This window comes from Bos indicus, chromosome 3 (assembly GCF_029378745.1).
Source record: "Bos indicus isolate NIAB-ARS_2022 breed Sahiwal x Tharparkar chromosome 3, NIAB-ARS_B.indTharparkar_mat_pri_1.0, whole genome shotgun sequence".
NCBI lineage: Eukaryota > Metazoa > Chordata > Mammalia > Artiodactyla > Bovidae > Bos > Bos indicus.
This window is the reverse complement of record NC_091762.1, coordinates 86,450,281-86,472,253: the sequence shown is the minus strand read 5'-3', so window position 1 is coordinate 86,472,253 and position 21,973 is coordinate 86,450,281. Positions and strand designations below refer to the sequence as shown.

Genomic DNA, 21,973 nt, shown 5'->3' with positions numbered 1-21,973 from the left:
CCATTATAGTTTATTACAAGATATTAAGTATAGTTCCTTGTGCTATACAGTAGGTTCTTGTTGCTTATTTATTTTATATATAGTAGTGTATGTATTTTAATTCCAAGCTCCTAATTTATTCCTCCTTCCCTTTCTCTTTTGGTAACCATAAGTTTGTTTTCTATATCAGTGAGTCTATTTCTGTTTTGTAAATAGTTAATTTGTATAATTTTTTTTGGATTCCATGTATAAGTGATACCATATGGTATTTTTCTCTTTCTGACTTCACTTAGTATGATAATCTCTATGTCCATCCATGTGGTTGCAAATTTCATTAATTATTTCATTCTTTTTTATGCCTGAATAACAGTCTATCCATCTCTTGACATTTCAGAATACTAGAAGGATATAAGAACATTAGCTCACGTGTGTAAGAGTTTGACAGCCTGGAGAGTACTTGGTGTTCATTTTCATGTTTACAGTTCAGTCACTCTGTGACATTAGGTACTGTTATCATCCCTCTAACAGCGGGGAAACTGAGACTTGGGCCATTTAAAGAAGTTCCCCCAAATCACCTAGCCTTCTCTGCCTGAAAAGCCGATGCTTTTCCCACTGTACGAAGTTGCTGCGAAGGTTTCAGTATTAAAACTGGAAATCTTGAAGTATATGAGAAGGAATACTGACCCAAGCTCCCTTCTAGAAGTGTCCCCAGAGTCAGAAAATCCATCTCATATAGTGAAAAAAAAAATTATTGACATTAGACTGTCTGAGAGTAACATTAGAAGAAGCAAATTGCTGTTCCCCAAATCATTCTGTGGTTAACAAATTTGGAGGCTCATAGAGCGAGTTTTCGTAGAACCTACATATAGTGAGATTGATGATAAGACTGGAACATTAATTTTTAAGGAGTAGCCATAGCCAGCGTTGATATCACTTGCTATGATCCTGGTGCTGTTCTAAGAGCTTCTCAAATATTACCTCATTTAGTTCACATAACAGCTCTCTTGAGGTAGAGAGCTGTCTGAGGTTGAGAGCTGTCCCATTTACAAATAGGACATTTAGGAACGAATAGATTAAGTAAAATATCCATGGTCACACAACTAGCAATGAGGCCAAGCTGAGACTCAAACCCAGGCCTCAAAGTCCACTTCTTAACCGTGTGTTTGGCCCCATCACAGCTCTTAAGTTACCAGAATTCTTAAAGTGGAAATGCTGGGGTGGGGGTGGGGTGGCACTGGGGGGTTGTATTCCTGTTGATCCATTTAGCCCTGCGTGTTACAGGTAGAAGTCCCTATGTGTAATCCAGGGTTACTTTTACACTCTCTCACCCCCAATTCCCAAGCTTGCCCCAAAGTTCCTTCATGAAGACTTCTTTTCAAAGAACCTCAGAATCTACCAAGGCATGTTAGACAGGTTTCATTAACCCCTTACCCTTTCTCCCAGCCAAAAGGAATAAGGGCCAAGCTGCCATCTGCAAGTATAACTGGTCTTAGCTACTATTGTCCTTTTGAAGATTGTGATGCCAAGGTAGCTTCAGCTGCTCTGCTGTCTGACTCATGGGCAACACTAGTTCTAACACGTCTCATTTGAAGACTCAGCCAGAGAGTACAGGAGAGGAGGGTCCTCTGTGGGATGCCTGGAAGGCAGGGTGCAGCTCCAGGAGAGGCGTTAGTCATGTTTTCATAGGGTTTTACTCCCAGATAAAGCAGTCTGCAAAGGAAACACAGGTGCAGAATCTGCAAAGGGTGATTAAAACACTCAGTCTCATCTCTGGGCAGGCTATGACTTTAAACCAGTCACTAAACTGGAGTAGGGGTGGAGTAGTCATATATGAAATACTTATTGAAGCTGAGAATGCAAAAAGTCCTGTGTCAGCCCTGGGTTTTTCACTATGTTATGGTGGAGGCTTTGAAATCAGGCAGCCCTGAGTTTGAATTCCAGCTCTGCCCATTTTTAGTGATACTCTTAGATTTGCCTCCTTGAGCAGCTCTCAGATATAAAATCTTTACCTCTAACATGGAGATGTAGATTCACCCATGGAGGTTAAAGATAGTGGGTGTGAAACATGTGACTCAGGGTGCCGTCCGCATCCAAAGAGTGGGAAGTGTCTGCAGAACCGAAACAGACATTCCTGTTCTTCTAAACCTTGGGGGAAGCTGCACAGCAGTTTTGTTGAGATCATTCAACATGATTATTTTTTTCCTACAGGTATTATGACAAGAAATATCAAGTATTCCTGAAGCTGGTTGAACACCAGAAGGAGTATGCAGCCATCATGAAAGGGGACTGAGCAGAGCTTGCAGGGGCTGATGCCAGGTTTCATATCATTGCATCGGGGACCTCTGTCATTTCACCTTACATTCGAGACCCTTAGGTATCATTTCATTCATTTCTGCATTGCCTTTTAATAAAGAAAGCTGAGACACATGCAACCAAAACTAGAGTCTTCCATTTCAAAATACCACCATTATTTACTTGGTAGTTGCCATGGGCACCATCATGGAGACAGAAGTTTCACCAGGTAGCATAGGATCTCCTATGGGACTGGAACTTGGGGATCATTCCATCCAGGAGAAATGGTCCTTGGTAATTGATTTGATGCCAGTCACTAAAGACGTACATCACTTCATGTGGGACATCCAATGTTTATTCTGCTGCTGCTGCTAAGTCACTTCAGTCATGTCCAACTCTGTGCAACCCCATAGAAGACAGCCCACCAGGATCCCCCGTCCCTGGGATTCTCCAGGCAAGAACACTGGAGTGGGTTGCCATTTCCTTCTCCAATGCATGAGAGTGAAAAGTGAAAGTGAAGTCGCTCAGTCATGTCCAACTCTTCACGACCCCATGGACTGCAGCCTACCAGGCTCCTCCGTCCATGGGATTTTCCAGGCAAGAGTACTGGAGTGGGGTGCCATTGCCTTCTCCAAATGTTTATTCTAGAGATGGCTAAACACTTGTTGTTAATTTATTTGGAAATAATTTCAAACTTACAGAAAAGTTGCAAGAATAGGAATAATAGAGGGAACACCCATTACCTTTGAATAATTATCCCATCCATCTGCTTTCCCATTTATATGTTCCCTCTATGTGTGAGTGTGTGTATACTCATATATATTCATTCTCATAAGAATACATATACACACAGATTTTTATGAATCACTTGAGAGTAAATTTCAGTAGCCTTAATTTTTATATAGTGCTTTTATTTAATCTTCCATTCATATTCTGATTTTGTCAATAATTCAAAAATGTCTTCTATGGCATTTTTCCCTCCTGCATAGGATCCAGTTTAGACTGAGACATTGCAAAGAGTTGGACACAGTTTAATGATGAAACCACCACCACCACTCCTTTTAACTGCAGAAGAGTCATCTTGCAAACATCATATTAAAGATAGGTACAGGCAGGAATCATCAATGAATCCAGAAGGAAATTTTGATGAGTAACCGGATTTGTGTGGTCTTAAAATGTCTCCTCATAGATTGTTTATCAGTTGAAAGAAGGGAAAAAAAATGTTAACCACGCAGGGAAGACATAGGACAGCGTCTTGACTGGGTGATCAAAATTAACTTCAGATGCATAAATAGACATCAGGGGCCTCCAGATGTGACAGCCTGAAAAGGACACAACATCATTCTGGCTGGGAACTCATAGCCTCCATCTAATCAGAAGGAAGCATTAGCTGAAACCCAAATTGGGCAGCATTCTATTCTTTTAATAGACTATATTCTTTAAAAGTATTTATGTCATGCAAAGTGTGTGGAAAAGAAGCATGGTGGCTTAAAGTTTTTGATGCAGACAAGTGTTTGAAAACACAACTACAGTTACTTTAGTTGATATCATAATACATACATACAAACACACGCAATATGTACATTCACACACATACCATTTTGGACCCAAGAGTAACTGCCAGTGTTGATTCCAGAGCTGTCATCCTTCAGACGAATTTGGATAGAAAGCGTATGCAACCTCAGCAACATAAGTCAGCAGGTAGAAAAGTCACCACTACCACTCGGTCAGTGAACCTCTTTAGGATTTCGTATTTGTTATTCTGTGTCAGGATAGGATTTCGTATTTCTTATTCTTATTTCGTATCTTATTTCGTATTATTCTTCTTCGTATTTCTCATTCTTATTGTGCTACACACTGGAGTACAGGGATTAAAAAAAAAAAAAAAAAACCTCAGGGCTCTTCCAGTCTAAAGAAAAACAGAAACGAGTAAATTAATCACAGTACGTTGTAAGAGTCGCCGCATTGAAAGAAGGCATCTGCTGCCACAGAGCATATCAAACAGCCAGAAAAGTGGGAGACTGACAGATTGGATGGAGCATTATGGTATAATGTCTGTGACCCTTGGCTTGGGATTCTTGGCCTGGTTTCACCTCTAACTTCCTGCATGACTTGAAGAAAGTCCCTCAGTCTTCCCAAGTTTCAGTTTTTAAATGAAGATGTTCATAGTACCTACTTTACCAGATCATAACAAGGATTAAGTGAAATCATACTTGTAAGGAACTTAGCTCCATTGTCTGGACCATACCTGTCTTTTTGCAGGGCCTGTCACCTAGGAGATGCTCAGTGGTGGTTTAGTCGCTAAGTTGTGGCCGACTATTGTGACCCCATAGACTGTAGCCTGCTAGGCTTCTCTGTCCATGGGATTCTCCAGGCAAGAATACTGGAGTGGGTTGCCATTTCCTTCTCCAGGGAATCTCCCCAACCCAGGAATCAAACCCAGGTCTCCTGCATTGCAGACTAGGCCTGGTTTCACTTCTAACTTCTGAGGAGATGCTCAGAAAAATAACAATAACAATACAAATTATGAGTAGGATGATCATACCCAGTTGCAGAGGCCAGCTCTATAATAGCATTCTATAGCATCTAAAGGACATCAAGATCTTGGGCATGGAGTAGGGTGTAAAGTGAGTGTGGCCATTCAATCCAGCAGGCTTTGGCAGCAGGAAGAAGACCAGTTCATTCACCTAGACCCCAGACAGAACCTGAGCTAGGGATGATAAAGACCGAGGAGAAGTCAGGTACAGCAGGATCTAGGCGAGATGTCAGGACCACAGTCTGACAGGCCTAGGCTCCTAATGCTGATCAACACTGACTTAGAGACCAGGGCAGGCCTGGCCCCACTCTGGCAAAGCAGTGATGAATGCAGGAGCTGTGCCTCCAGGAACTGCAAAGGTAGGAGGGAGAATAATTAGCCACTGTTTGCCAAGTCTTTCCTATAATCCTTACCATAGTGTGGAGAAGTAGGTAGCATTAACTTCACATTGCAGTTGAGAAAGCTAAGGCTCAGAGAAGTTAAACAGCTTGCCCCGAGTCCCTCAGGTGGTAGTAGAGACAGGATACAAGTCCAGATCTCTGTGGGTGCAAAACTTGGAGTGTTTCCTTGGTGTAGTAATAACAGCTACAAAGGAATCTGTCTCTACTATCCATCTGCTCTTTGGTTAGAGTGCTTCTGATGTGAGTAACTAGCGGAGCTACTGGTCATTCTTTGAGGCCACTCCTATCCAAACCAAACCTGACCTAGGGTTCCCATTGCTTTATAGAGAAAGGACAACACACAAAAGAGGCAAGGAACATGGGAATCCTAGAAATGCTCCGGCATCTTAAGAGTAGGGAGCTGAACTAAGTTAGAAGGGCTGAAAAGCCTTGGGTAAGATACTTAACCTGTAAGCCTCAGTCTCTTTCTCTGTCAGTGCTTACCTACCTGTTACTTACCTCCTAATGTTGGTCATAAGGATTCAGTGAAGAAAACATAAAGGCCCTACCTCAGTGGGTAATAGACACTCTGCAAGTATTGTTCCCACAGTGTTCTCTGATGCCATGTGGCCAGATGGCTAATCTCTAAGAAAATAATTCTGGTTCTTACTATAATGCCAGTGTCTTAGGAAAATGTAGATGTCTATATGGCTTTCTTTAACCATTGGTGGCTCAATAATAAAAATTTTAATGACTCCAGTACTCACCTTCTTGTACTGGTAAGGGGGGGGTTTTATTTAATGCACACCTGTAAAGTGTAAGCGTATTTAGCTTTTACGAATAAGAATTACAGTGTGGCCAGAGTGGTTCTGGGGATTTTTGTTTGATTTGGTTGCCTACCACAAGCTTTTCTTTCAAGTTGAAGCCAGTCTTGTTTCTCAAATCACTGTGCTAAGGAGCACAGTGCAGATTTTTTTCTTTTGACCAAAAACACTTGCCATATGTGAAGAATGTAAATATGGCTTTCCAAAGAGCCTGGAAGAACAAAAGCTGGGAGAGGAGGGAAACAGGGAAGAAAAGACAGGGACAGCAGAACGTTTGATGTGGTGCAGAGCAGGGATAGACAGCAGGACCTGACGCTAGCGTCCAAGTGCAGCAGCTGAACACGATGCCCTCTCAGGGGGATCCCAGCTGGGCAGTTGGTCTTAATATCAGAGCAGTCTGTGTTGTTGCTGGTTGCACTAGCGGGCAGAAGGATAGAGTGTGTTCCAAGGGGTGTGGTCAAAGTATTGTAGGCCATCCCTGGAAACACCCAGCTTTGAGGAGGCACTAGATCAGCAGGTGAGGGTAACAAGCTGGAGCATTAAAGTCTTAACATTAACGTGATCCTCTGTTTCTCACAGGCTGGAGGATAATCAGGTTATTCAGGTTGACTTATTTGTTCCCCTGCCACTGACCTGGTTGCTCTTGTGGAAACCAAGATCTGGGTTCTATGCACCTAAATAGTTCCCAATGCATATGGGTGCTCAATATATGTATATGTAAGTAAATACACAAACATGAGACATTTTTCTGCACAAAGAAGACGGGTAAAACTAAAAATATCTCCAAAATGTCTCACTCTCAGGTCAATCTATGATATGTGTTGCTAAGTCACTTCAGTCGTGTCCGACTCTGTGCGACCCCCATAGACGGCAGCCCATCAGGCTCCACCATCCCTGGGATTCTCCAGGCAAGAACACTGGAGTGGGTTGCCATTTCCTTCTCCAATGCATGAAAGTGAAAAGTGAAAGTAAAACCGCTCAGACGTGTCCAACTCTTAGCGACCCCATGGACTGCAGCCTACCAGGTTCCTCCGTCCATGGGATTTTCCAGGCAAGAGTACTGGAGTGCGGTGCCATTGCCTTCTCCTTGATATGTGTTAACACACCTTAATTTAAGCAGCATCAAAAACTTTAAAATGTGACATGGTTATTAAGCCATTAAGAAAATCATGCCTTGTATCTAACGACTTGGTTTTAGTTTTTTATTGCACAAGCACACACATGTACATGCATAAGCACACACCACATTTGGGGCTGTACTCCAAGCTCAGAAGCCTTCTGCAAATTGTTAGTGTTCTTACAGGCCATTTCTGTATGATCTCTTATGGGAAACCAGTTACGTCATTGTCCAGAAATACCCATTGTTCATCAGGGCTGTGGTACACATGCTTTCAGAATTCAAGGGCATAGTTACAAATGATTACCATCAAAGGATTTAAAATGAAGGACATTGTTGCTAAACAAGAAACTAATGACCAAGCAGAGCTGTGTAATATAATTATACTTAAGAAGGGCCTTCTAATGAATTACAGAAGCATCTTTGTGCTGTTTCATGTCTCCAAAAATACACTTAAGTGTTATTGACGGTTAATAGCAGGAAGTCTTGCATATAAAAAATTGTTTTTTTCCTTTCCTAGTTTTCATAGAAAGAACTTAAAAAGCAGTACATTTTTAAAAGGATGTTTCTGCCTGTACTTCTAAATATTTGGCAATTATATAAAATTTATAAAGCAAAAGTAACTTAAAGACTACTGCTAATAAATTCAGGTTTCCTAACTTGTGATTAGCTCACTCATTAATCTTACGATCCATTTCTATTCTATACAGAAAATCATTTAAAATTACATATTAGAATAAATTGTTCTAAAGACCTAATTTTGTTTGCTTAAGTTATGTCTGATGTCTTGATTAGAAATGTTTTCTTGTTAAAATCTAGGGTTAGCCTGGCTCCCTCCTGTACAATTTTAACACATGAAGTGGAAAATATTTTACTTATAATGTCTGGTGGGCAAAGTCAATAATGATGTCTTCCATTTGAATATTTCTTTTCAGTATCCGTATTGATTGAACATATATAATCTCAGCTAATCCTTATAAATGGATTGGTAAGGGAATCCCTGACAAAGGGGGAGATCACATTTTATAGATACAGAAACCAGGGCTCCAAGAGGTAAATTAACTGGCCCAAGACTGGATAGCAGAAACAGGGGGGCCTTGTTTCTTCCTAAGTAAATTCAATTAGCTTATTTGTGCAACAGAGGATGATTCACTAGTTAGCTAATTGCTCTCTCCTCTGTGGTTCCCCTCTTTAGCAGATGTATAAATAATATCTAGGAGGCCCCTTGTGATGCTCATTGGTTGGTCAAAGTACTGTGTTATTTCTATTGTCTGCAGAGTGGTGAAGTGATAACGCCTTGAGCTATGGAGTCCTGCCTTCAGAACACAGCTTCATTGCTTACTGATCCACACAGTGTATAAACTCATGCAAGCTAATTAACCTGTGAGTCTCTGGTCCTTATTTATAAAGTGAAAGAAAAGAAAACCTGCCTCATGACTAATGTGAGAAGTAAATGGGATGATGTTTTGAAGTACCTGGCCCAGCATGTGTGTGAATGTTAAATTGCTTCGGTCATGTCTGAATCTTTGTGACCCTATGGATTATAGGCCACCAGGTTTCTCTGTCCATGGGATTCTCCAGGCAAGAATACTGGAGTGGGTTGCTGTATCCTCCTCCAGGAGATCTTTCAGACCCAGGGATAGAATCCCCATCTCACGTCTCCTGCATCGGCACGTGGGAAGTGCCACTTGGGAAGCCCCGCCTGGCGCAGTGCCTGATATAAAATAGAATTGCAACAGATAGCAGTTTTTCTCCTCAATCAATCCAATTTTACATCATAAAGTTTCAAGAAGCATTGTTTCCAGTCAGGTTGGACAACTTTATATCCAGTTTCTGTGGATAGAAGTTCTATGTTCCATCCATAACAAACAGTGATTAATGGGTTCTTACTAGGTCAAGAGTGCCGGAATAGTTCTTGTCAGGGCATCAAGGGGCCAGGTGCAAGTCACTGAGAAAGGGAATATACGTAGAAAGAGATTTCAAATGCCCAGAAATCTCATTCTAGATGCCCAATGAGTGGTGTTGAGAGAGATCCAAGGCTGCCAGTAATGTAGGTCTGTCTTGAAAAGCCATCTGTAAGTGATGAAACAGCCAGCCCTCCTTTTCAGCTCTGCTAAGCTCAGGTACTGAAGGTCTTTCACCTGAAGACTCAGCTCTGCTCCATCCCCAAGGTACACCCAGGCTGTGTACACCCAGTTCAGACCAGCTGCAGCTCTTCCCCAGCCAGTGAGTCTGGAATTTGTCTTTCTGCCCTTAGGCCCAAGGCACTGGGAGCCTCACTAAATCACAGGCTTCTCCCCTAAGGAACAAACATGTTTGTCCAGTCTGGCATGACCCCTTGAAATTGCGCAATTCTTCTTATGCTGGACACAAAGAAAGAAATGTTGAGTCCTCTCACATGGTTCACTGCATTATTCCTAAGCTACTTGTCAAAGTCCATGCCTCACATTACATTGCGTTCCACATGTAATCCTCCTGAACTCGGGCTTTGTTTACTTATTCTCTTATTTCTGGCCTCACTAATCCCTTCAAATTTGACTTTTGAAACTATCTCCCTGGGTGGAACTTTGGCTCTCCTTCAACCATAAGTTGGTTAAATTCACCTTCCTGCTACTCTGACTTACAAATCCTCTCTCCCATCCCACCTGGCCCCAGAAATTCCTCTCAAATTAAACCATATGGAAGGTTTATCTACCTGAACTCAGCAAATAGAAACTTGTGGTAAACATCTAGGCCTCCAGTTTCCCTCCTGGGGCCCAAGTCCTGCTTGGATTTTGGGCTGTTTGATAGAACCCTGACACTTCGTCTAGTGCTTGTGAGCTCTCTCCCCCAAGGCCAAATGCAGTTCCCTGAAACCCTCCAGCCACCAACTCAGGCCTGGCTTTTGCCCAGACAGACCTCCCAGAGAGAATCCAAGGGACTCAAGCATTCTTTCTGGCTAGAAACTTTTGTTGCAGTGCCAGCCCTGCTGCTGTGAGCCATAGCCGGTGAAGATGGTCTCTGAGTGCTTCCCGTTCCTGGCCTCTTTATGGTTGAGTGGAATCTTGTAACCAGTTCTGTTTAATGAGCTGTGAGAAATGATGGGTGTTATTTCTGGCCCAAGCCTTTGATTGTCAAGTGAGAATCCCCAGAGCTTTCTTTTCTGTTACACAACAACCAGCAGTGGTCCAGACAAGGATTCTCCCTCCTCCTGGGCCCCAGAGTGAAGATGAGTCAGAGCAGAGACCCCCAGTCAACCCACAGGACTTGCAGCTTGAATGAGACTTAAATTTTTAAGATTGTTTCTTCCCTCAGCATAATCTCTTTTTATCCTTACTGATGGACTTCACAGCGGATAGACCTCATACTATTAGCACCACACTGACTCACATGAAGCTAAGTTTGCTGTGATCTGAACAGCAGACTCAGTCTTGTTAAATTAATCCCCTTGGTCCCAGCCCTGAACAACCCTTCATGCTTCCTTCCCCAACTAGTGTGTGTTGAGCACTCAATCTCACAGGAAATCAGCCGGACACCCTCTTAATTCCATTGCCCAAGAGAATGTTTGTCTATTGGGATGGTTGGAGCTGCAAGTGACAGAAATCACGTTTGAGAGTAGCTTACATGAAATTTGCATTTTCTTATTAAGAAATATGGAGACAGGCACAGTCATCAAGTTGATTTTTGGACTCAACAATTTCATCAAAGATTCAAGTCCTTTTTATCTTTCTGTTCCTCCCACCTCAGCCAGAAGGCTTTTGACCTCAGGTTTTGTAACTTCCTGACTGTAAGAGGCTGTCACTTTTAGAGGTGTCTTATTTTTCACAGAACAGTATCCAAAGGATAATAGGATAATAGGCCTGGTTCGCAATGCCACACTTTGTGATAAAGGAAGAATCTCTCAGGAGACTTCTCCTTAGGTCTCATTGGCCAGGTTCTGCATCACAGGTCTGCCACTAGGGATTCTCAAGACTGGCATAGAGAATGCAAGATGCACTGGGACTGGGCATGTTGCTATTCCAATGAAATCATTGTTCTGTTAGAAAAGGGGAGGAGGGAAGGACTGTTGTATAAGGAGCCAACAGGGTTTGCCAGAATAAAGGTTTTCCTTGGGAAAATGACCCAGGAACAACCAACTTTGGGAAACAGTTAAAACAGGTTTTGTTATTATAGGATATCTTAGAATAATTCAGACTGATGCTAAAGCTGAAGCTCTAATACTTTGGCTACCTGATGTGAAGAACTGACACACTGGAAAAGACCCTGATGCTGGGAAAGATTGGAGGCGGGAGGAGAAGGGGATGACAGAAGATGAGATGGTTGGGTGGCATCACCAACTTGATGGACATGAGTTTGAGCAAGCTCCAGGAGTTGGTGATGGACGGGGAAGCCTGGCATGCTGCAGTTGGTGAGATCGCAGAGTCGGACACAACTGAATGACTGAACTGAACTGAACTGAACTGAACCAGAATAATCTTACCCTCTGTGCATTGTGAATCTCCTAGAGAGAGAGAGAGAGACAAGTTGTGAGGCATATTCCAGACTTAATCTCATTTTTGTAGTGACCATTTTATTGTACTCATATAGAACCACTATAGTGATTTGAACCAAACTGACCAAGAGTTTGTAATGTTTTACCTTGATTTGTATGAATGTTTCTTTCATGTTATCTGTGAATAAGAGATTTATTCAGCAAATTAATAGCTATTAAATGAAATTTGGTTATTTTACCTAATTATAGAAACCGAATTATAGAAACAAATTGCTTTACTGTATCAATGTACTATACTCAGTACTTTGCTACATCAAATATTACCTTACAAATGAGTATTAATTGTCAAGGTCTAAACTAGTCACTTGGAAAAGGCAATGGCACCCCACTCCAGTACTCCTGCCTGGAAAATCCCATGGACAGAGGAGCCTGGTGGGCTGCAGTCCATGGGGTCGCTAAGAGTCGGACACGACTGAGCGACTTCCCTTTCACTTTTCACTTTCATGCATTGGAGAAGGAAATGGCAACCCACTCCAGTGTTCTTGCCTGGAGAACCCCAGGGACGGGTGGGCTGCCGTCTCTGGGGTTGCACAGAGTCGTACACGACTGAAGTGACTTAGCAAACTAGTCACTGGGGCTTCCCCTGTGCCTCAGCAGTAAAGAATCCATCTGCAAAGCTGGATGTGCGTGTCCCATCCCTGGGTCAGGAAGATCCCCTGGAGGAGGGCATGGCTACCCACTCCTGTACTCTTGTCTGGAGACTCCCGTGGACAGAGGAGCCTGATGGGCTGCAGTCCATAGGGTCACAAAGAGTCTGACATGACTGAAACGACTGAGCGTGCACAAACTAGTCATTAAAAATAGGCTCAAAGAGTGTATTTATTTAGGAGCACATTATGATAAATCTTTCAATTCAATCAAATTATCCTTTCAGTTAAATTTTAGCTCTTAGTGCAGCATAGATCAAATCATTAGGGTAGCAGCTAGTGTTAAATACAGCTGAAGATACAATGCTGCCTTTTTTGGTAATATTATCAAACTTAGTATTTCCATTTATTCCAACTTTAAGTCTTCCTCTGCTCTATGATATATTCCAGGTAGGAAACTCTCCAGTCGCACACAGCAGCCTGAGAGACATCTCACTCTTACCTTACTTTCCTGTGCACACCCTAACCCTAAACCATACCTACAACATGAACAACCTTAACACAGTGTTAGATCTTCAGCTAAAAAGAGTAGAAAGCTCTTTCCCTGAGACCAACAAAATTTCAATGGAAAATATATCTGCCAATAGCTATTTTGTGACACATGGAGTTTCTGATAACTACATTTTGTGAGTTGCATTAAAACTGAGTTGATTTATATCTCAATGTTGCATAGAAATTTTAGTATCATCTTTTTGACAATAGACTTCTTAGATTTTTGGCTTATTATATGTTAATGGTTTTAGAAGAAGTTTTGGCATATCTTAGATTTTTAAAAACTTGTTGCATTTAAAAAGGATTTGAAGAAAACATACAGTTGAGTTGTGTTAATAGCAAACGTGTTTAGTTTTTTGTAAATGTGCATTTTCCTTTTTGACATCTACATAGTAATTTTCAAAGTATAATTTCTGAAACATATGGCTTAGCTGTTCTACACAGGTGTTATACTGCACTGGAGAATGTATTGTGCTTCTATATATTCAAGCATATGTTTCAAACCTACTCTTCTTAAAACAAACACTTCATAGACTTCCTGCTATTTATATCAGGAACATATACTTGGCCTTGGTATCACCTGCTCTTTTTAATACAAGGTATTGCCAGGAAACTTCTGGCAGCTTATGAAATCTACCAGAAATATATACAATGTTGACTTTGTTATAAAGGTGATTAAGTTGGTGAGGAAGTGGTTAAGAAAAAAAACATCTTTATGATTGTAAATGTAGAATGAGATAACAATGTGTTACCCTTTTAAACCTTTCCTTATTATTTTACTCTCCTTGCAAGCTTTTGTGTTTGTACTCAATTCAGTGTTCTAAAAATTATTGTTTCTCATATGATGCTTTAATCCCAGCTCTCATTTCAAGTATTTATAGTCTATGTACCAATAAAAATAACTAATAATGATAATATCTTACACTGGATAAGTATTATCAAAGACTATTGGGTCATATTAAAATAACAATAGAGCCAACTTGAAGTGTTTCTACTGGCCAAATATGGCAATTATTGCATCAAAAAAAGAAACAACTATAATGGATAAATAGGTATATATCAATATGTAAACATCCATGCTGCTGCTGCTGCTGCTAAGTTGCTTCAGTCGTGTCCAACTCTGTGAGACCCCATAGATGGCAGCCCACCAGGTTCCTCCGTCCCTGGGATTCTCCAAGCAAGAGTAGTCCCTAAATATAAACATGACTTAATTTACATTTATCCACTGGATAACTCTGCAACATACTGCTAATAAAATCATATTTATGCAAATAGATTCAGCAAAATCCTTCCACCCTAGATCTGAATATAAAGTGAAGTCACTCAGTCGTGTCCAACTCTTTGCGACCCTGTGGACTGTAGCCCACCAGGCTCCTCTGTCCATGGGATTCTCCAGGCAAGAATACTGGAGTGGGTTGATCTGAATATAAGGTGATAGTAAACTGAAGTTGTCTCTTTTAGGAAAATGAAGGTTCATATTGCTCATAAGAGAGGAAGCATACTAGTCTTCTCAAATCTGTAGAACACAAAGGATCATAAGACTGTTGTCTGTATTAGAGTACTCCAGAGAAACAGAATAAGCACACACACACACACACACGTATATATATATACTGTTGTTAGGTTACTAAATTGTGTCTGACTCTTTTGCGACCCCATTGACTCTTTTGCCTGCCATGCTCCTTTGTCCATGGGATTTTCCAGACAAGGGTACTGGAGTGGATTGCCATTTCCTGCTCGAGGGGAATCTTCCCAATCCAGGGATTGAACCCATGTCTCCTGCACTGGCAGGTGGATTCTTTACCACTGAGCCACCAGGGGAGCCATGTATATATACTTTGTACTTTGTTATAAGGAATTGGATCACAAAATTATGGAAGCTAAGAAGTCCCATAATCTGCTGTCTCTAAGCTGGAGACCCAGGAAATCCAGTGGTATAGTCAAGTTCAACGGCCAAAAAGACCAGGAAGAGCCAATGGTAAAAATCCCAGCCCAAGGGCAGAAGGCGATGTCCCAGCTTATATAATTAGAGAGAATTCTCCCTCCACCTTTTGGTTCTCTTCACTTCCTGAAAAGACTGGATGATGCTCACCCACATTGGGGATGGTAATCTGCCTTTCTTAGTCTATTAGATTCAAATGCTAATCTTATCCAGAAATACCCCCACAGACATGCATAGAAATAACATGTAATCAAATATGTGGACCACCCCCACCATGGCCCTTGTCAAGTTGACACACAAAATTAACCATCATGCCATCCAACTTCAGATCCATGGTTCCTCTAAGCTGGTGATTCTCACTCCCAATTGCATGTTAGAAGAACCTGTTTGGATTTTACCTCCAGACATTCTGACTGAATTGTTCTGAGATGTGGCCTGGCATTGGTATATTTGAAAATCTCTGCCAAGTAATTCTAAAGTGCAGCTGTCACTAAGAACCATTGGAATGGACTTTCCTGGCATTCAAGTGGTTAATACTCTGAGCTTTCAATGTTGGAGTCATGGGTTCAATCCCTGGCAGGGAACTGACATCCCACATTCCACGCTGTGTGGCTCCCCAAAAAAGAACCACCACAATCTAACTTCATTTTATCTCTAGGAGAGGGCTTTATGGAACAGGAATGAGGGAGCCTGTCCTTCAGGAAATACACTTAAAAACACCATCACCAGCAATAACAAGCCACTAAATACCAGCTATGCTAGATCCAGTAGTATTACTCATTTAATCCTTTAAAAAGCACTATAAGGGATGCATTATTATCCTGATTTTTGTGATAGAATGAAGCACAGGGAAGTTAAATAAATTACCAATAGTCACACAGCCGGTAAATAGTGAAGCCAGTACTCAAAGTAGGTCTTCATCCACGCAAAACCCATATTGCTCACAATATCACACTCCAGATACATTGTCTTCCTGGATTCCTGGCTAAAAATAAGTTGCTATCTAGGCTGAGCAGGTAACTTCTCAGTCTCAGCCTGTGGTGACAAATGTTTTCATTATTTTTCATCAAAGAGTCACCTCTGGGGATGTGAACACAATCAGGCTTACCTTTAGAGGTGACGAGAAGAAGGCATTTATGAGCCTGGCTTGCATGGGAGTGTAGGTGGTTGCACTCTCTAACTAAATCACCAACTAATGTTACTGTTTTCTAGATTTTAAGTGCCATGATCAATATTTAATAGCCATAAAGTACCTCTTTCAGTAGAGAACTGAGAATGTCTATATAGGAATTTCTTTGAGGACTCAATTTGGTGGAAAGGAGGAACTAACAGACTTCTCATAAAACTGCTTTTGCAACACCCTTTCCATAGGAATGAGAAACCTCCTCACCCTAAAAACCCTACCTGTCACTGCTACTGTCTCAGATAGGCAAGGATGTTTACAGAGCCATTCAACTGAGGCCAAAAGGAAGGGATTAGATACTCTGAAAGCTGTGTCTTTATTATTAAATATTATTACTATCATTATCTCTCTCTCTAAAGATATCTCTTGGAGTTCCCATACATCTTCACTTCTTCCACTCTCAGAGTCCAGGTTCTAACTACATTTAACAGCTCCCTAGCTAACTGCTTGCCCCCATCTCTCGTTCCATTATTCTAACCTGACCATTGCTGCCAACCTCATCATCAACCCTCACACCCATCTTTCATTTGGTTTCCTATTTTTAATTGAAATGAAAGGAAGACCCTGGTGAGGTCCTAAGTGAGTGTATGGAAGGAGGGTCCTTCATCACTGTGGTGGGGGTATGAGGAGCTGAGAGACAAATTCCAGAATGATGTCCTGGAAGGGACACCAAGGTCAAGGTAGGGCAGCCAGCCAAGCCAGGTTGCCCTTCCCAAGGGCAAAGTGAGGAATAAGTGTGGGAAATGGAGCCCAAATGAGGAGAAAGAGAACAAGAACGCATGTGAGAGGCTGTCTAAACGAATGCTGGAGACACAATGCTAATGATAGTAGCATCTTTGTGCATGAAGTACCAGCATGGGCAAGTCAGGTTTATTTAAAGCACCTGGAATGGTATGGATGCCCCTTCTCTGACTCCAGTACTTGAGCATACTTCTAATCAGGGGGGCTCTTTTGCCCATATAAACCCTGTTGACCCATCACTGGGGTTGGCTGTGTGTCATTGGGATTCTGACACTTCCTCCTCCCATCAGATGTTTCTTACCTGTCTGGGACTGTCTGGAAAGCAGTGGTGCTTCAGTAATCCTACACTGGCTCCCAGAAACACCACCTTCTTCTGAACTTCACAATCCCTGAAGCCCAGGATACTTCACAGCACACTGACTGTCACAGATAATTAGGAAAACAAGCCATGGAGTGCTGGGAAACCTTGCCCCAGAGTTTCAGTCCATCTGGAAAACAGGGAATTTCACCACGACCTTTGTTTTTGTCAGAATCTAACCAGGAAACAGAAACCACCTGAGCATTCATTAAACAGCAGTTTCAAAACTGGGAATAAGTTACACGGGTAATGGAGGGACTGACAGCCAAACAGAGGACAGGGAGGCAACCCAGAGAATAACTCACAGAAGGAGTTATTCTGTGAGAATACTCACAGAAGGAGCCATTAAGACTCTTAAGTTACAGGGACAGAGGAGGTGGTGACATGACTGGCCCCTGGGCAAAAACTGAGGCCATGGCAGGACTGTTCATGGGCGAAATGTCACTGCTGCTGGAGTCATTGCCCTAGCCAGGGACTCCAGTCTCCCACTCTGCAGCATCTCAACATTGCCTCCTATTGACTGTGAAAGTGAAGTGAAAGTGACTCAGTCGTGTCCGACTCTTTGAGACCCCATGGCTGATACAGTCCAGTACAGTGCATGGAATTCTCCAGGCCAGAATACTGGAGTGGCTAGCCTTTCCCTTCTCCAAGGCATCTTCCCAACGCAGGGATCGAACCCAGGTTTCCCACTTTGCAGGTGGATTCTTTACCAGCTGAGCTACAAGGGAAGCCCAAGAATACAAGCAAAGCCCAAGAATACTGGAGTGGGTAGCCTATCCCTTCTCCAGTGGATTTTACTGACCCAAAAATTGAACTGGGGTCTCCTGCATTGCAGGCAGATTCTTTACCAACAGAGCTACCTGGGAAGCCCAATTGACCGTATTGAGCTGGAAACCAGCAGAAATGGAAGGCTGAGAAATGCAGCCTGCAGGGGATAGCCTCCTGCAAATGCAGAGTGGGGTTCAAGTGAAGAACCTACCTAAGGCAGCATGCCCTAGAGAGACTACTCACTCCTCACTGTTAATCAGAATTCAGGGCACTCAGACACACTTCCATATCAGTATTGCTCCTTGTTTCACCGCCCTACCCCCCACAAATTATTCTTATATTTGTGCCATCTTTATGCCAACCCCTCCACTGTGCCTCATGGAGCCTCCACTTTGCGCCCTCAGCTTCTTCTCCAAACTCTCTCTGACTTTAATTGAATCGCAACTCCCTCTTAGCAAAAACCTTGCATCATTCATTCTTCAATCATTCAACAATGATATATTGAATGGGAATTAAATCAATGATAACTAACCCTCCACTGTTATTTGTGTTTTATACATATTAAACCCTGCCATTCTCATAACCACCTATCTTCTCTTTTACAGATGAGAACATTGAAACATGGAATACTTAAGAAACTTGTTCATAACATAGCTCATGAGTGGCCAGGACAGGAATTAAATATACCCCCAGGCTCTGGAAACCAAAGTCTTATCCAGCATATCTGGATAACAGCATTCTAGGAATGGATATACTGCCGAAATGATTCCTGCTGATGGAGTTCTGTGGAAGAAGATATTTTTAGCTTCTCATTTTGAAATAGTTTTACAGAACAGTTGCAAGTAATGCAGAGTACCAGTATATGCTTCCCCCATCTACCCTAATGTTAACATCTAACATAACCATAGAATGTTTATCACTAAGTATTAACATTGGTGCAATACTCCTAACTGAGCTACAGATTTTAATAGATTTCACCAGCTTTTCCACTAATATTTTTGTTCCAGGATTCCACATAGGACAAAACATTGCATTTAGTCAGCAATGTCTTCCTACTCTCCTCCAATCTGTGCCAGTTTCTCAGACTTCTTTTTTTTAATGACCTTGAGACTTGAAAATTAAAGATTAGGTAGCTTGTATGAAATCCCTTAGTTTGGGTTTGTCTGATGTTTTCTCACAATAGACAGGAGTTATGGAGAAGGCAATGGCACCCAACTCCAGTACTCTTGCCTGGAAAATCCCATGGATGGAGGAGCCTGGTAGGCTGCAGTCCATGGGGTCGCTGAGGGTCGGATACAACTGAGCGACTTCCCTTTCACTTTTCACTTTAATACATTGGAGAAGGAAATGGCAACCCACTCCAGTGTTCTTGCCTGGAGAATCCCAGGGACAGGGGAGCCTGGTGGGCTGCCGTCTATGGGGTCTCACAGAGTCAGACATGACTGAAGCGACTTAGCAGCAGCAGCAGCAGGTGTTATTTACTATAAATGAGGCAAGGCAGTGGCCAGTGTGATCTTCTTTGTAGCAGGAATACATAAGCCAAAATCTTATAAATGAACAAGAATTAGCCAGACAAAAAGGGCAAGGAGAGAGCATTTCAGGCAGGAGCAGCCTCTGAAGAAATACTGTGTAGGAAGAGTTCTTGCATTTGCAGAAGTGGAAGAGATCCATCATGGTGAGAGCAAAGAGATCCAAGGGAAATGTAACTGTAAATGGGCAGAGGCTGAATCATGTATGGCCTCGAAGGCCATGATGAGAATTTCAGGTTTTGTCATGAATGCAATGGGTTATCATTGAAGGGCTTTAAATAGGGAGGGAGATGCATCCTGGTTCACATAGAAATGTACGCCTGTGTGAAGTGGGAACCACCCCCAACCGCCTCGGCTCTCCTTGCCCTCTCTCCTATAAGCTTGTCTCTGCTGGCACCCATTCCAGGAAGCCATATCACTGTGGTCCACGCCACAGTCTTCTCTTTCCAGTTTGTTTTGGATTTCACCAAGGCCATATCTATGAAATGCAGTCATATGAGGGATACCTGTATGCTTTAGTTGTAAAGTGTGCTCTCATTTACATTGTCTATGTAAAGCCTTTTCTATGAACAGACTTATATCCAGTGCTTCACAGAACTCCAGGCTCTGCTAAATAGTAGGAATAATGTTTCCTTCTGTTGCTCAGTTGCTATGAAGTTCAGGACCACATAGGATACACACCCAGTTGTATTTTCCTGCGAATTCTTGATAAAATAATTTCTCCTCTCCTCTTTTACTGATTGGTTGATTATAGTGACTGCTTGGATAGTTTATTATATCTGTACTTTTACAAATTGAAGATTTTTTTGAAGTGAGGGCCGTTACAATATAGATATATATATTTTTAATGAACAAAGAAATAAGAAGGCTATCCTACTACTCGAGTCTAGAATTTTCTCTCTGGCACCACTACGAGCCTCAGCCTGAGGATTTCAGCAACACAGAGCTCCTGACGTTGCTCTGTTTCTCTGAAAAGCTCTAATTACTGCAGAGTTGTTAATGTTTGTTGATTGTTGGGCCAAATGAATTAACAATGGTCTGTTGTTTTTGTTAAATAACGGGGTACTGGTTATTTAAAATGTTCATTGTGCCTTATGTAAAAGTAAAGGTTTACTAAGCTTAAAATACCTTAAGAAAGCAATTTGTTTATTAAAATCATAGATTTAAAAATGCATGGATCAAATGTAACTATTGAAATGAAAATGGTAGGTTCTATATCATCTATAGAGTAGAATTGCTGGAATGCAATAAAGACAAACAATTATCACCAGAAGAACACCATTACAGTCATTGCTTAATTACAGTTTATTTTTCCTTTCCTCTTGTGATAATTACTTAGTCCTTCAGACCAAGAGATGCTGACATTTCACTAACAGCATGATTGTTTTTATTCCACACACCTGTGGTTTCCTCCCATTTTAGTCCTAAGACAATGTATTCAATTATTTGCAGATTCTAAATTTATTTTAACAGTCTCTGTGTTTATTTAGATTAATGATTCTAATTTTTAAAAATTAGAACATTTTATTTTGACATTTTACAAATATATAGAGTGCCAGTTGACTTGTTAAAGAATTCTCAGTCCTTATGCCATACATAACAATGGCACCCCACTCCGGTACTCTTGCCTGGAAAATCCCATGGATGGAGGAGACTGGTGGGCTGCAGTCCATGGGATAGCTGAGGGTCAGACACGACTGAGCAACTTCACTTTCACTTTTCACTTTCATGCATTGGAGAAGGAAATGGCAACCCACTCCAGTGTTCTTGCCTGGAGAATCCCAGGGACGGGGGAGCCTGGTGGGCTGCCGTCTATGGGGTCACACAGAGTCAGACGACTGAAGTGACTTAGCAGCAGCAGCAGCATACCATACATAAACTTAAGTTTGAAGGTCAAGTCAGAAAAGCATCAGCACCAAAACTTGGATTTAAAAGACAGCTCTATTACATACTATGTGTGAACTCAGACAAATCAATTAGTCCTTCTGAATTGCTCTTCTTTTATTTTTAAGATAGAGTTCATAGTTATCCCTCTATCCAAACCACTAGGCTGTTATGAGGTTCCAATGGAATAATTGCTGAAAAATGGTCCACTTTCTACACCGTAAATTTCTTGTCAAGGATCAGTCATGGTATATGTATTCATTCATTTCAAAAATGTTTTCTGAGTACACACAATGCACCATCCCCAGTGCTCATGCCAGATATCTAGAGATGTTTGAATAGAAGATAATGATGAAAACAAGTTTCATAGAATTAAACATGTACATGGTAATTCTTAGATTACATCTATGTAACAACATCAGAACATTATCATGGAGTTATGATATTTCCTCTTGTTAAACCTTTAAAATTTGTTTTACTTATTTTGAAAGCAATACATTTCTTCTAACTGAGTCATAGATATTATATACTGAGCTTTACCAATTAATGTAACTGAAAATCTGGATTTGCAACTGTATGATTGATGATTCTACTATTTCTAGTAAAAAAAAAAGTTAGAAACGGGCTAATTTTTTACTAAACTGGTGAATTTTATCAGGTTTTGTGTTTGTTTTTTTCATTAGCACTGAATTTTGATTAAAATCGATAGTTTAGATGAAGAACAGGACTAGAATAGTGTTTACAATCAACTTCTGAAAAATCACATTTAC

At 41.5% G+C, this 21,973-nt stretch overlaps 1 protein-coding gene across 15 annotated transcripts in view; it reads left to right on the top strand.

Annotated features, from left to right (window-relative positions):
- Positions 1 to 21,857, top strand: part of FGGY (FGGY carbohydrate kinase domain containing) — a 525,569-nt gene extending 503,712 nt beyond the window's left edge. For 14 of the 15 annotated variants that reach the window (XM_070780298.1, XM_019957367.2, XM_019957369.2 and 11 more), the window contains one exon: positions 2,188 to 2,417. In XM_070780298.1, the coding sequence (XP_070636399.1) occupies positions 2,188 to 2,269 (82 nt within the window). In that variant the 3' untranslated portion in view covers positions 2,270 to 2,417. Of the gene's footprint in view, positions 1 to 2,187; positions 2,418 to 18,395 lie in introns of those variants that run through there. The other variant, XR_011564145.1, reaches the window with a different exon arrangement.
- Positions 21,858 to 21,973: the final 116 nt, after the last annotated feature.